Source organism: Haliotis rufescens, unplaced genomic scaffold, assembly GCF_023055435.1.
Source record: "Haliotis rufescens isolate VD_foot unplaced genomic scaffold, xgHalRufe1.0.p SCAF_3, whole genome shotgun sequence".
In the NCBI taxonomy this organism is placed as follows: Eukaryota; Metazoa; Mollusca; class Gastropoda; order Lepetellida; family Haliotidae; genus Haliotis; species Haliotis rufescens.
Window position 1 is genome coordinate 4,569,366 of NW_025964001.1, and position 16,295 is coordinate 4,585,660.

The 16,295-nt window shown below is 40.2% G+C and overlaps 2 protein-coding genes across 3 annotated transcripts; one reads left to right on the top strand and one right to left on the bottom strand.

The window, feature by feature from the left end:
- Positions 1–116: 116 nt before the first annotated feature.
- LOC124131839 (AP-2 complex subunit sigma) lies at positions 117–5,834 on the bottom strand. The gene is made up of 4 exons (XM_046495331.2): positions 5,780–5,834; positions 4,696–4,845; positions 4,062–4,235; positions 117–2,855 (listed from the first exon to the last, which is right to left on the bottom strand). The coding sequence occupies exons 1-4, from the start codon at positions 5,831–5,833 to the stop codon at positions 2,754–2,756; spliced, it is 480 nt and encodes a 159-aa protein (XP_046351287.2). The 5' UTR covers position 5,834; the 3' UTR covers positions 117–2,753.
- Positions 5,835–5,847: 13 nt separating this feature from the next.
- LOC124131836 (DNA-directed RNA polymerases I and III subunit RPAC1-like) lies at positions 5,848–15,412 on the top strand. 2 transcript variants are annotated; one of them, XR_007223250.1, is made up of 11 exons: positions 5,848–6,001; positions 6,925–6,996; positions 7,273–7,380; positions 8,114–8,246; positions 8,823–8,939; positions 10,582–10,631; positions 10,754–10,819; positions 11,975–12,041; positions 12,463–12,653; positions 13,440–13,556; positions 13,734–13,872. XR_007223250.1 is itself a non-coding variant. In XM_046495329.2 (11 exons), the coding sequence occupies exons 1-11, from the start codon at positions 5,942–5,944 to the stop codon at positions 13,862–13,864; spliced, it is 1,041 nt and encodes a 346-aa protein (XP_046351285.2). In that variant the 5' UTR covers positions 5,849–5,941; the 3' UTR covers positions 13,865–15,412. The 2 variants fall into 2 exon arrangements, 1 of the variants encoding a protein (XP_046351285.2); XM_046495329.2 differs by having other exon boundaries at positions 5,849–6,001; positions 12,463–12,582; positions 13,734–15,412.
- Positions 15,413–16,295: the final 883 nt, after the last annotated feature.

Here is a 16,295-nt window from a genome sequence, read left to right on the forward strand (position 1 = left end):
TCTCACAATTTCAAGGCCAAACGGGGATGATTCTGTTACGGATGTCTCTAAGACCTGTTCACAGAATATGTCACGTTCATTACATTTTCATTCAAATTCTCACATTAAGACACAGACAAGATTCAATTATTTTAATAGTTAACATTGCACATTGATACACAAGTCACAATCACTATGGATACATGGGTGTATAGCAGTTTTCTGATCCTAGCATACATATGAAATACATTTCTTCTAAAGATATACTGAATTTGTTTGTGCAGTGATTTTGAATTAAAGAGGAACTACTTGCTCATGATAATGGTACTAGCACATGATAAGCTACACAGCCATTCTTGAGTCAAAATCATAATACAGACATCAATTCAAACAGTGCTTTGTACTTGGAATGATACCGAATCCTCTTCATATTATCTACTCACAAAATGACAATATTTACATGTGAATATTTGATGTTTTCAAAATTTGAAATCTGTTGTAACATTACACATATTGTATTATGACAGTATTTGACTGATACATGATTGGTTGGACAAGCCTTCGTACATCTTCCCGATGCAGAGGAGTTGACTGACTTTTAAAGTCCAGTTTCCACCCTTGACTGGAATTATGGAGTTAAATTTCTATTGGAGTAACGAGTCAATGTATATCCCAATCAAAATCCTGTAACGAAATCGACACTGGTTCATAAACAACATGGCAACAGCTATCCTGAATTTGTTTGATTGCAGAGCATGTGTACCATCAACTAGGTGTCAACAGATATTTTCCAAATCTGAGTGTCAGTTGTGGGGACAAAACTCGTATAATAGCCACTGGTGGCACTACAAACGAGCCCAGAAATTCCAGCCTGCTATGGCAAGGGTGGAAACATGACTTTATAAAAAATAGTTAACTCCCTTGCCTCAAGAAGATGGCCATTGAACAGATATAACATAACAAAGTAAGTATTCAGTAAAATAACAGGAGTGTAATGAGTTGCATCACTGAACAAAAACACATTCAAGAGGTTTACAAAAACACCTCACTTCAACACACACAGATCCACAATTTTGCACTTGTCTTTGAAGAAAGCAATGATTTTCTGGCTGCTTTTCAAACAAAGAGCATAATAATACACTATAACTCAGGGAGAAACATTTTCTCAACCCAAATATTAATTACACCTTTGCATGAAGGACACCTTTAACATGAGTCGGTAGGATCCAGGTGAGGGCGTAATGTTTCCCTGATAATTACAGCTATGTTAGATTTACCAAAAAAAATACATTGTTGATGCACGGACATGGTGCATCACTGTTGTGTATGAAACATACGAACAGAACAAGAAACGATTCCCCACTTATAATATATACAAATACTTGTCTACTCGTCATTCTGTCAGTAATGTGTGATGATCTACATTAATATCAAAGGTTTGGTACAAGTTTTTGTAATCATATTCCAAAGATATTGTCCTATTACATGACAAAACATCCTTACGTCCCATACTGCCGACTTCAATACAGCTTTTCAAGACACACAAACATAAAACAGACTCTTCTACATACAGAGCAAGGGGGCAGACAGGCTGATGACCATATCACCTTCCTGATTCTATTGCAACACAGACTGTATGATGACCATAGACTACTGGAAGTAAGAATTACAAATTTGTTTATGATGAACTCATGATCGACTTGGCGACTTTAACCAAATCCTAACACCAGTAACAAACACATAGTTATGCAAATGAAAAGACTGGAACATCCTACTGGGAGTGCCAAATGTTTCTTCAGTCTCATTTAGATCATCAGGTTTTAGTGCTTGCTACCAATACACAAATGATCTGAGGACAGCCCATCACAGGTCATGTCAGAGCGACCTATCACCAATTGACCAATGAAATGACTAACAGTTAGTCTACATTAGCCAGTCAGAAAGCAGCTTTCTCGAGCTTCACAGCACTAGCTTCAAAATGGAGACTTCAAGTCCAAACTACTCATTAAAAATATTTGGACAAAGTTATCGATTCCAAATTTTAAAACCAAACAGAAGAAAACTCTGGAATGTCTAACAGATGGCTCAGACTATATGGCTGTCGTGAGTGAGTGAGTGAGTTGGGTTTAACGCCACTTTTAACATTATTCCAGTTATATCACGGCGTGTCGGCTTAATGTGGGAGGAAAGCCCGAAGTGATGCAGGTCTCAGACGTTTACCACTTCGGTGAAACCCATGAGCACAGGTATGGTGCTGACAAACCTAGAAACATAATCGGGCCGAACCGGGATTCGAACCCACAATCATAGGTTTCTGGCGCGCCCAAGGGACGCAACTCTGCACAGCGAATCGCGGCGCCTTAGAGGACTGGGACACCCGTGCACCCTATATGGCAGTACTTCCAAGTTCAAATGTTTATGACCCGAAGAGAGAGACAGATGATGTCAGCATTTTGGAATCAGTCGTACAGCACGTAACTGTCATTTGGAAAGCCAGTAAACTTTTTGACGTTGCAAGATTAGAAAACAGATTTGGACTCCTACTTTTGCGATCTCGTAAGAGACACCTGATTGGTTGGATGAAAGCTCATTCTGACATGACCTGTAATGGGATGTCCTCAGATCTTTGTGTGGCGGTAGCAAGCACTAAGATCTGATAACAATGAGATTGCATGTTTCTACAGAGTGTGATATACCAACAGTGATGTACTGCAGTCTACAGTCAAGTTGATAACATCTGCTATGTTGTACCTAACATACACAAGTCTATTTGTTCACTCTAGTGACGACAACATCAACAGCTGCTTCAACACTTTTGTCTGGCTCGTCTCTCGTATTTCTCCTGCTAAGAACATCTCATCCACAACGCTGTACACCTGAAACACCAAAATCAAATTTCAATTAGAACATGATGGATCGTATGAGTGAGTGAGTTGGGGTCAACGCCGCTTTAAACAGTATTCCAGTTATATCCCGCCCTTCCAGCTGGGAGAAAAACCTGAACTGATTCAGGTCTCAGATGTTTACCACTTTGGTGAAACTAACGAGCAAGGGTATGGTGCTGGCAAACCTAAAAACATAATTGGAGCGAACTGGGATTCGAACCCAAAATCATAGGTTTCTGGCATGCCCAAGGGACATAACTCTGCATAGTGAATTGGTACACCTTAAACGACTGGTCCCCCCGTGCTGATGATGTGAACGTGGTGATGTAAGAAATATGTTGCTCAGAATTATTATATCCTGTAAGGTCTGATTGCAATATTTAATTCACAATATTTACTGGAATTTCCCTACCTCATGAATAGCCAAGAATATCACATGACAAGTATTGGCACAATATACAGTGACACCATGTTTATGTACCATTCCTCATGTAACTTGTAACACACTTACAGATGGACAACTCATGCATGCAGAGCAGTGTTACATTAAAGATATAGAGACATTCCAAACAAGACTGTCTGGACTGCAAGGTTTCCGATTATAAAGATAACTTACATACTGGAATTAAGTCAAAGGACACTTATTGAAATGAGCGCTTAATATTGATAATTAATGACCATCAACCTTCCACATAGGTAAATAATTTAGAAGATATACAAATCCAATACTTACTTATGGACAATAACAATTTTATATAATATTTAGTTATACATCTTAACTATCTATCTCACATGCAAACTTGGAAAAGAGAAAGTGTGAGTGAGTGAATGAGTTTGGTTTAACGCCGCTTTTAACAGTATTCCAGTTATATCACGGCGTGTCAGCTTAATGTGGGAGGAAAGCCCGAAGTGATGCAGGTCTCAGATGTTTACCACTTTGGTGAAACCCACGAGCACGGGTATGGTGCTGACAAACCTAGAAACATAATCGGGCCGAACCGGGATTCGAACCCACAATCATAGGTTTCTGGCGTGCCCAAGGGACACAACTCTGCACAGCAAATCGTGGCGCCTTAGACGACTTGGCCACCTGTGCCCCCGAAAAGAGAAAGTGTTGGAGGTAATCATGATAATGTATTACACTGTCACTGATCGGTTGTCCCACCCAAATCCTATTTACATTTAGTATGTACTTACTTTATAAAAATTAAAGACTAGATCAAGTTCGCACACATTGTGGAAGAACTCATTGAGAACTTCTACAAAGTTGTGGATGGCCTCCAAACATGCCAGATTGTTGTCACTGACATCAACACAGATGCAGAAGTAGAGGCCAGCATAGCGACGGTACACAATCTTGAAATTCCTAAACTAGAAAACAGAAGAAACACCAGTTAGTCACATCAACATTTTAGCTTTGTACTTTTGCAAAATGCTAGATCACACTACGTCTTTGTCCAGTTTTAGTGTAAAATGTTTTCCAAGGTTGAACTAGTGACCAGTGAGTGGAGATAATCTTTGCCAAAATGTCTAAACTGTTGTGATGCTGATAACCTGTTTGACTCCTTGTCTTGTGGACAATTTTATAATAAAAATACCAAATACTTTCTGCTCTGTGCCAAATAACTACCCTTACTATGGAAATCGAGGTTATCAGATATATTTCAACATATGTTTTTATTTTTATACCATGTGTAGAGTATACATGCTGGATGAATTTCTTCCTCTTGCCCGTATCTTTATAAAACATCATCAGATGGATATGTAAAGGAAACAAATAGAAATTGAAAGTGTTGCTGTGGCAGCAAATATGTCCAAAATCTTGACTCACCTCTACAAAATTTGTGTGCTTTGCATCTCGCACTGTGACCACAGCATGGACTTCTTCTATAAGCTTCTGTTTTTCATCATCATCAAAGTGCATGTACCACTTTGCCAAGCGGGTTTTACCTGCTCTGTTCTGGATTAAAATAAACCTGATCTGTGGAGAAAAACAGAAAATGTTTGGAATTATGTTTAGAATACAAATTGACCAATGCTAAAGCTCAATGATATTCATAAAGAAGTTCAATGTAATGAAGCAGCCATAACGTTTCGCATGCTGAGAATCAAACCTTGGAAATTTTGTATCTGAGGCGTGACACCTTGTTCACATGACCATAGAGACTTAACTCCATGCCTAAGCTTACAAGGTAGGATGGCTCCACACCTTGCAACAGTACATTATTTTTTCAGCGCTTACAGACCTTCCTGTGATGCCAGCATGAAGTGTTCAGTTCTATATTTCCATAAGCATAAAGTGATTGGTTCATTTTGATTATACATCCCTATGAGTTAAGCTGAAGGAGTCAAGGTACAACAGACGGATGTACACATCCACAAAACATGACAGCGGAAAGTTTGATTTACGCTTGTAATGGTCATCAAAATAAGTCACCATTTATTTATAGAAACATTACCAACAATATTGATTGGTACAGGAGCATAACCTCGTTATTGATTTTTAGTGATCTAAATTTTAATATTAATTACAAGTTGCTTGAGTCCAATATTGTTTAGCTACATAATTTATACAAAAAGTGACAAGACACAGACAGGGTTACATGTGGACCAAACGTGTATAAATGTCTACAACCATGTTACTGAGACAGAGTGAACCATTTTTATCCACCAAATATGAAAGTGTTATAGTTTGTGATATGGGTAGAGTATTTGATTCACTGTGTACTGGGTGATCTAGGCCTATTGCAAGATTTGATGAATATGATGGTCGATTAACGTCGTGCTTCCACACGAATCAGCGCATATAACGCGGAACATATATCCAGAACACATTGAAACAGCCATATGAACAATTTCACCACGATCTGTAATTACTGTAACTAAAATAATGGATAACATTTACAGAAACTCACCATTTTGACAGTGTAAAAGTGTAACCGGCAGTGACTCCTCCCACAAAAGAGCATGCGCACTGAACGGGAACATGTTTATTTCCGCTTCCGGCTTTACAACGTGCTTGCAGCATGAAAATATTGTTATGAGAGTTGTTTGACACTAACGGCACATCCAGCAGCATGGACAGGATCGATGAATTGCGAACACGTGTTAAGTTGAACGAATATGGTGTTGACAATGTAATGTATATTATTTCTTGAATTTTCTTCCCACATTTTCTGCTTATGAAGTCGGTGTTGTTTATGGTCTTTGGCATAGGGAATACAACCGTTGATTTAACTGACGCTTCAGACACTTTTGGACCTGGTACCATGTTGTACGCTGAATGTGGCAGAGATACTATGGCAGTCAGATGGTTAAAGTATCACTGCACTCTATATTATCATAGTGAGTGAGTGAGTAGGGTTTAACACCATTTTTAGCAGCCCGAAGTGATGCAGTTTTCAGACATTTGCCACTTTGATTAAACCCGTGAGCACAGGTATGGGGTGCGAACTGACAATCATAGGTTTCTGGTGTGCCAAAGGGACACAACTTTGAACAGAGAATTGCACCGCCTTTGAGCCACTTACTATAGTACCTTTATATTATTATTGTTGAGTACACTGCTTTTGGACGACATCTATTGTCGAACAGCCTTATTGATAATGATTTGTCGTATTATAACGAGAGGTGTGACATAATCAACGCGCACACATTCGTCCCGCAACATTGGATTTATGTATGTAATGTAAAGAAATGGTGTAGTGTATTGTACTGTAAGATTAGATACTTTAATTACATCAACTCTATAATTCTTTAGAAGCATTTGGTACAATGGATATTATTGTGAGTCCCTTGGGTCACAATATATACATGTATTATATTCTGCATGCATTCTATATGTTTTTGCGTACTGGATGCACATTTCTGCATTTTAAAACCCTGCTACACTCTTCTCATGAACATTGACAGTTATCATGGTTATACAGTTTATGATGCCACAATGGCCAAACTCCTGTTTAGATTGTATGGCCTGGACATGACGTTGATGTGTAGCCTGTGACTGTGAGCAGGTCAGTCCGAGGATATAACATCTAGGTTTTGGTGGTCTTGATTTTAGGTACACAGCACTGACTTCCCTGGGAACTATTCAGGGTATGATGATACGTGGAGCCACAGCAAGTTTAAAAAGGTAATTTATAACAAATATACACAGCATGAAACCAGTTAAGTCCCTTGAAAATCCTTTGACTAACTAAATTGTTTGACTTTTTAATGGTTCTTTAGTCTTATTGTCAGTGATACTAGTTGTAAAGAACAGGATAGTTTACAGAAGTTTGGCTGAGTTAAACTGGATATTTGTTGATTAATTCTGTGCATTCAGTAAGATCCGCTTACCGTTTCATATTTAAATAAAGTACTCCTGAGTATCTTGTCATCTGGTTATCAACATATTATCTGTTTACAGAAATTCCGGATTGATGTTGTGAAATTGGAAGGGGATGTTTTGGAATTTGATATGGTTGGTATCGATGCTGCCATTGCAAATGCCTTCCGAAGAATTTTGCTTGCTGAGGTATAGTATTGTTGTGAAAGTGGTTGAAGTTGTGAAGCAAACAAAAACGTCACTAGTCACCAAATTGTGTGACAATAGATCAAACTACCAATGTTCATGGTCAATACAGTACATTAACAGTGACAGTGCTGAATGTAACATTGGACATATATTTTAGACTTTTTCATCAGGTGGAATAATGACAGGAAGTCAATGTTGTTGGATTGTGAATGCTTATCAGGCTATCGCAGAACTATTGTACTTTTGTTTTTTGTTTTTTTGTTTAAAGCTGCTATCAGCAATATTCATACTATATGACGGTGGTCTGTAAATAATCAAGCCTGGGCCAGACAGTCCTGTGATTGACATCACGAACATCGATCTACACAACTGGGATACAATGACATGCATCAACCAAGTCAGCGAGCCTGACCACTTGATTCCCCTTAGTTGCCTCTCTTGACCAGCATGAGTTGCTGAAGATCAATTTTAACCCGGATCTTTACGGGTCGCAATACTATTGCAAAAGCTGTACCATTTTTGCATCTTTATCTCAAAAGTGTTTTGGGGTAATGCAGTACTATTGCAGTTGATTAAATGGCCCCAATAGGTCACCGTACTTTTAGCTCCATCTTTATTGTCAACTTCTTAAATTCAGTTTGTTGCATTTCTTCTACGAACTGGCAATATTTGTGGGTCAAGTAATATTGTGCTGAGACTTTGACTCTAGATCCTTTCATATTTGTCTTTCTAGGTACCTACTATGGCAATAGAGAAGGTGTTTGTGTATAACAACACATCCATCATCCAAGATGAGGTGCTAGCACACAGACTTGGCCTCATCCCCATCCAGGCAGATCCAAGGCTGTTCGAATACCGACAGGAAGGTAAGACATAGGGGAAAGACAAATGTATTTGAAGAAATGGGTTTTTTTTAGATTTAGTTTCTTTATTGTTGAAAGCTGTACCACTTGTTAGTGCTAGTGTAGTGCAGACTGTGCCTCTATCTCTGCAGAGTTCTGTCCCTTGTGTTCCAGGATGTGCTAATTATGGGTTCAAATCCCAAATTTGCCCAAACCACCCCTACCCCCCACTAATTGGTGACTACTCTTTGGGATTCTGGGACAGAATGGGTTGCCATAAATGTATTTGCTTGAGTAAGCACAACCAGGTCGGATCCTGCTTTTTTTTAAAGGGAGGGGCCCATGATACCAAAATCGTCTCAGATGATTTTACTTTCTACATCATTTGGTTTTCAAAAAGGAAGGGGTGGGGGGAATCTAGACCCTCCCTATGGATCCACCTATGAACAATGTGTGAAACCTAGTCTTGATATTCCTGGAATGTTGCTAAAGGCTCAGCATCAAACACCACTCACTCACCCACTCAAACATCAATCCTCCCATCCACCCGTCCACGGGCATAAAGCACCCAACAAGCTTTGATGGCTGTGTTTGTTGCAGGTGAGCTGGAGGGCACAGCCCAGGACACAGTGGAGTTCCAGCTGAAGGTCAAGTGTGCCAGAAAGCCACAGAGCAAGGATGCTACTGACCCTGACGAGATGTACAAAGACCACAAGGGTACATCATGGCAGACAAACATGCATTAAATACCTGGGCCTACTTGCACTAAGCAATCTTAGCACTAAGACTGTTTTAAGTGTATGTTAAAGTATGGGTGTTACAATGGTTTTAGCAGTAAGATCTCTTTATGCAAGTGGGCTCAGATTATTTCATAGTGCAGTGGGCTCATGTAAGTTAAGAAATAAACGATGAGTGGGAGTGGTTTATCGTACCTTAAAACACATCAGGAAGAATAAACTGTGAGAGGCGCAGTCCTGAGTGGTTTATTGTCCCTGCAGTGTTTTATTGTACGTTAAACAAGGACCATGAGTTGATTATCTTTATATATGAGATATCAACATTACGTACAGCCTCTTTAAGGATGTTACTGAAAGTTTCAAACTTCAAAAATATTTACCCGTATTTAAAATATGATGACTCCCTGATTAGAATCCGAGCTCGGCAATGTTGGACAAGTCTATTTAATGAACAGGTTGGTTAAGTTTTGTATTTCCTGCATATTCTCATATTCTCATAATCCTCATGTTGATTATCTGTACTTTTTCTCCTAATACTGATTGTCATATCTCTCCCACTTTTGGATGCGATCGGTAGCCACTGCGGTTTATATGCATAGCCCAGCTACATCCCTGGAGAACAACTTACCAGACACTTCCCTCTAAAAAATTAACGTCGTCCAATATATGACGTCATCAAGTTGTGAGTGCATATAGAGAATCTCACCCTTGTGTCTTTTGATATCACATATATCAAAGAGTTTATATATATTTTAATATCAAAAGCCACGAGGGTCAGATTTTATTTGTCATCCAACATCTTTCTTCCAACTTTTTGAGTTTGTTGACAGCAATAAGCAGTGTTTAAAGTGTAAAAATTACTGCTAAGAGCTCTAGTAACAGAGCTATTAGCGATGTCATTTGATTGTGACGTCATGGTATCAAAATGGTCTGCAAAGCATTGTGATGCAATTTCATTGCAGCGATATCTACAATTTTGATCTCACCCAAGTGATATCTCCTGTGGGAGCCAGTTTTGGATGACCAATAAACAACGCTTCATTCTTCATTGTTCTTTGTGATTTTACTTATATTTGAAATTCAAGGACCTTGTCAAAAGTGTCTATCACTTTATCTCAGCCTTGAGGTGAAAAGACAACTTTGTTGAGTTCAGTTAAATCTTAACCCACAATTTGGTGAAACAACAAGGGCAGAGTTGGTAAATGTCTTGGATCTGTGTTTCACAGTGCTTTCCCCCATGTTACATTGATATGCCCTAATGTGACTGAAATACTGCTCAAAGCAGCATTGCGGGCACGGGTGGCCCAGTCGTCTAAGGTGCCGCGATTCGCTGTGCAGAGTTGTGTCCTTTGGGCACGCCAGAAACCTATGATTGTGGGTTCAAATCCCGATTCGCTCCAGTTATGTTTCTTGGTTTGTCAGCCCCAAACCCGTGCTCGTGGGTTTCACCGAAGTGGTAACGTCTGAGACCTGCATCACTTCGGGCTTCCTCCCACATTAAGCTGACACGCCGCGATATAACTGGAATACTGTTAAAAGCGGCGTTAAACCCAACTCACACACTCACTCAAGGCAGCATCAAACCCAGTTCACTCTCTCACTCAATCACTTGCCTGTTGCAGTTACAACGGAGTTCATGAAGTGGATGCCTATAGGAGACCAGACCAGCATTGTAAGTCCTCAAGTATCATCTTTAAAAGTTTGGTCAATGTTAGTACATGTATCATGCAAACTGAAGTCGATCTGAAATTCCCCTACGTTTGTGGTAATACTAATGTTAACATGTTCTTGCAGTTCAAACCAGGGGACCTGAAGCCTGTGGTAGATGATATCCTCATAGCTAAACTGCGGCCGGGCCAGGTGAGTGGAGGGAAGGGGGGGGACTCCTGAGGACGGAATAATAACACTATAAGATGACTGAATGATGAGGGTGATATATATATCATAGGAATGAGTGCTGTCTTTCCATCCGTCACATTTTGTTTCCAGAGCATAATTCAAAGACTGTTTAATATTTCTTGACCAAACTTTGCCCAGATATCAGTCCTGCATCTGACTGGTGCCTTCTGCTATTGAGGAATTTCTTAATATTTTTGGTTTCCATGACAATTAGTTGGGTAGACAACGACAACAAATTCCAATCAATGTAGGGTTTATTTCCAGAGCATAATCCTGAACCATTTGTACTTCCTCAGTCGAGTGGTCAACTTCTGATGTTTATGATATTTGAAGAATATATCTTTTGCATGGAATATCTCAGCTTTATTGATTATAGAACAAGACCCAGAGAGTTTTTGTGCCCAAGGGCTTTTATTCTTGCACTTAGTACAACATACCATCGGCAGGGGACATGAGCATTCTTCCATTGCCGGCTTGTTATTTCAATTGGAACTCAGCCTGAATTTGAGAATATTTATATCTTTCTTCAGACAGGCTGAATTACTTTTCTGTTGTGAAAGTGTCTTGAAAATCAAGGACTTTATCTGACTTTAAGTTTCTGTTTGTCCACTAACCCTCTTCCACAAAATGATTTAAGCATAACCTTCACAGACTGATCATAATGTAAAGATTACTTTGTTCCACTAAGCGATCGAAGAGCTAAGACGTCATAACTCTTCAATCATTTTGTGGAACGGGATCCGGGCCTGACATTGTTCTTCCTTTCCTTACATCGTCTCAGACAGCTATATGCTGAAAGAATGCCGATGTGACATTAAATTTTAGCTTGCACTCACACACTCAGACAGCAGTGGTCACTCTTTGTCTTCTGGGGGCGGTCGGGTAGCCTAGTGGTTTAAGCGTCTGCTCGTCATGCCGAAGACTCGGGTTTGATTACCGACATGGGTACAATGTGTGAAGCCCATTTCTGGTGTCCGCCGCCGTGATATTGCTGGAATATTGCTAAAAGCCGCATAAGTTCAAACTCACTCACTCACTTTGTGTTCTGTTGTGATGAGAAGCGTTTAGGTGCGATTTTCCTCAAGACAATGTGTAACTGTGTGTTGATGTTTACAGGAGCTGGACCTCAAGTTACACTGTGTGAAGGGTATTGGGAAGGACCATGCCAAGTTCTCACCTGTGGGTTAGTAAATGATACTACACCTGTAATCATGTCCATTCACAGACTTTGTAGGAGTATTATTCAGCTTTTTGTATTCCAAATGAAAATGTGATGGCCAGGATATATACCGTATAGCATTGTCAGGAATTATAACTATCAGATTATGTTGTGAAAATTTCATGCTGTTTGTTTGTTTGTTAACGCCTCACTCAGCAATATTCCAGTTATATGATTGCAAACTGTAAATAATGCCTAACTAGACAAACTAGTGATTGATGTTTCGAGCAATGCCCATTGACATTGAGGTATGATGACACATCGTCATTAAGTTGTCTCTTACAACCAGCATAGGTTGCTGGGAACTATTCTGACCTTCCCTGAGTCCCTGAGGGACTGTCACATGGATTCACAGAATTGACTTCAAGACATTCTTTATCTTCAGCCACGGCCTCGTACCGCCTCCTGCCAGAGATCCGACTGACTCATCCTGTTGAGGGTGATTCTGCTGAAGAGCTACAGAAGTGCTTCTCCCCGGGGGTCATTGATGTGGACAATGTCCATGGTAGGTCACACTTGCTGGGGGACTACAGAAGTGCTTCTCCCTGGGGGTCATTGATGTGGACAATGTCCATGGTAGGTCACACTTGCTGGGGGGCTAGAGAAGTGCTTCTCCCCAGGGGTCATTGAGGTGGACAATATCCATGGTAGGTCACACTTGCTGGGGGGTAGTTGTTCAATTGGGCATACTTTTGTTTGTTGCTTAATGCAGTATGAGGCAGTATACAAACAACTTGATGATGTCCTGTAAATAGTGATACCAGACAATCTAGTGTAAGGTATCATGATCACAATCCACACTGTTGGGATACACAATCGGCCAAGTCACAGAGTCTGACCTCCTATTTAATTTAGTTACCTCTTGCCTTGAGCATAGATTGCAAGGGACCAATTCTATCCCAGAATCCCCACTTGGTTCAAACTGGTATTATGCTCATTCACTTACACACTACACCTGTGAAGATCCGGGTTAGAATAGGTCTTCAGCAACCCATGCATGCTGTAACAGGCAACAATGCTTGTCATAAGAGGCGACAAATGGGATTGGGGGTGTCAAGCTCACTGGCTTGGTTAATGCAGGTCATCGTATCCTAATTGCATGGATTGATGCTCATGATGTCAATCACTTGATTGTTTGGTCCAGACTCGATTATTTACAGACCGCCATCATATAGCTGGAAAATTGCTGAGTGCGGCGTTAAACAACAAACAAACAAAACTTACACACTAAAGAAAATTATATATTTTTTTAAACACTCAGGGTCCAAAATGGGAGACATCTTGGATGTGCTGTTCGGTTTGCACTTCAGAATTAATGTGTTACCTGAGATTTGCTGGCATGAGATATTCTTGTTTTCACAGGTAGGAAGAAGGCTCGTGTAGCACATGCTCGTCGTGACACCGGCAGCCGTGAGGTCTTCAGACATGATCACCTCAAGGATAATGTCCAGCTCAGCAAAGTCAGAGATCACTTCATTTGTAAGTTGATACATCAGATGTTTCGATATTTTCACACCACATTAAACTGCAGCATCCCTGCCTTTCTTCTTCCTGGATGATGATTAGCCATTATGAAAATAATAAAAAACAGTTTTAGATGTGTATGCCACTCGTTATATATGGTGGTTCTGTAAGGTTTGGTTTGTGTGTTTGCAGTTTGTGTAGAAAGCACTGGTGTGTTGCCCCCGGATGCCCTGGTGGTGGAGTCCATCAAGGTTCTCATCGGGAAGTGTAACCGCTTCCTGCAGGAGATGTCCGATTCCAGCGGTGCCGGGGATGCGTCATGATGTCGAGCCCTAGTCCAATACCATGTCCCAACCCTTGTCCAATACCATGTCCCAACCCTTGTCCTATACCATGTCCCAACCCTTGTCCAATACCATGTCCCAACCCTTGTCCTATGTCCCATGTTCCAACCCATATCCCTCTAAAGACAACAGTGGATGAGAGATTGAACGTCTGTGTATTGCTTCTGAACACGAGGAGCAGGACTCTGACTGCCAGATCTTGTAGGTGATGCTCCTTCCCAGGCACACTTGACTTGGAACTTACGGATGCAAGTTATTGTGTGAAACATAAGTTTCACTTGGCAAACAAGTCTGTCGATATATCTTAAACGTGTTGTTAATTGACAAGTGTTTTTTCATTTTGGTAAAAATATTTGTCAAATCAATTTAATAGTCTGAAACAATATTAGAAATAATTGCCATTAGTGTCTGTTTAGATATTACTCTGGACATGAAAAAATTCTCTTTGATAAATCTACGACTGTTCATCAAATGTTTACTTCATACAGACCCAAAAGTGTTTGAGTGAGTGAACGCAAACATGGAGGAAACTGCGTGTATGAAAATGGCCTGGCTAATCTTGGAGTAGTGTTGAGGTGATTGTGTTAACTTGGGAGACATGAGTCATGGGCTCACTCTGCCTGTCACACCGATCAGGATGTGCTAATGGAGAAGGTCAAGGTGGAAATAACATGCACATACCGTATTTCCTCCAATACGTGCCAGCCTCTAATTGCTGTGGGTCATTCTCTCTCCAATGACGAGGAGCCATTGGAGCCAGACTTCTACTAGAGGCTGGGTCCATCATTTGATGAAATTAAATGTCCCTGTCACATTATCTTACGGCATGTAATGATTACTCCCTTCACTGTATAATAACTGTTTCCTGTAAATGTATCCTTGGGTATGACTAACATTTGGGATTTGGTGAGATTGTGAGTTGCCACTGTGAGTTGCCACAGTATAAATGCTGGTCAACAGCTTGCACACAATTAATAGATGCCCAGGCGTCAAATACGGTATGTTTGTGTCGGATGACACAAGTTACGGGACAATCTGTTGTCAGCATTCTACAAGAGCTGCTAAACTAAAACTAGTTCAGTGCAGCGTCTGATGATGACATTTCGGAAGAATTTGACATGCAACAAAACTTTCTGGTGACAAGATGTTGGATAAAACCAATACCGATTGACAAACAATATATATCAAATAAAATCTGTTCCCAAACAAGATATCGGATAAAGCCTGTTCACAAACAGACTGACAACGACCAGCGTGCAGGTTACACATAAAGGATAAAGCCTGTGTTGTATGTTTTCATTGTGTCGACTGAGGCCAAGATGCTTCTGTTGGAACAGGACTTTGGCCGACTTTCCACCATTGATGAAATTGTTATGTAATGGTTGAGTTTACTGGAGATGTGTTATGCAATGAGTGTACAGTGCACTGAAACGTGTCAATGGAAGAGCATGTATCATTTATGTACAATTTTGTTAAAATTAATATGAACTTGAATAAAATGAATGCTAGTTATTGTGAATAATGTGAGCCTTATTTCATAGGTTGTATTTATTTGTAGTTTGTATTCTGTGCTACTCAAAAGATTTTAAGGATCACCTGATTCTTTCATATTGCTATAGTAATCTGTCATAGCATCACAGGTTAACTGGGGGCAGTGGGGTAGCCTAGTGGTTAAAGTGTTCCCTCATCATGCCAAAGACCCAGGTTTGATTTCCCCACATGGATACAATGTGTAAAGCCTATTTCTGGTGTCCCCCGCCTTGATATTGCTGGAATATTGCAAAAAGTGGCATTAAATATAACTCGTTCACTCACAAATTAACTATATCAATATAAAGAAATTGGTTGGTCCTTAACTTCTTTTTATCAGTATATGTTGAAAATCACCTGTGAAAAGTGTTGCTGTATGATGGTGATCTGCTCGATGTAAAGAGACGAACCAACACTCACTCGATGTATAGAGACGAACCAACACTCACTCGATGTATAGAGACGAACCAACACTCACTCGATGTATAGAGTCGAACCAACACTCACTCAATGTATAGAGACGAACCAACACTCACTCAATGTATAGAGACGAACCAACACTCACTCGATGTATAGAGACTAACCAACACTCACTCGATGTATAGAGACGAACCAACACTCACTTGATGTATAGAGACGAACCAACACATCACTCGAGACGAACCAACACTCACTCAATGTATAGAGACGAACCAACACTCACTGGATGTATAGAGACGAACCAACACTCACGATGTATAGAGACGAACCAACACTCACTCGATGTATAGAGACGAACCAACACTCACTCGATGTATAGAGACGAACCAACACTCACTCGATGTATAGAGACGAACCAACACTCACTCGATGTATAGAGACGAACCAACACTCACTCGAT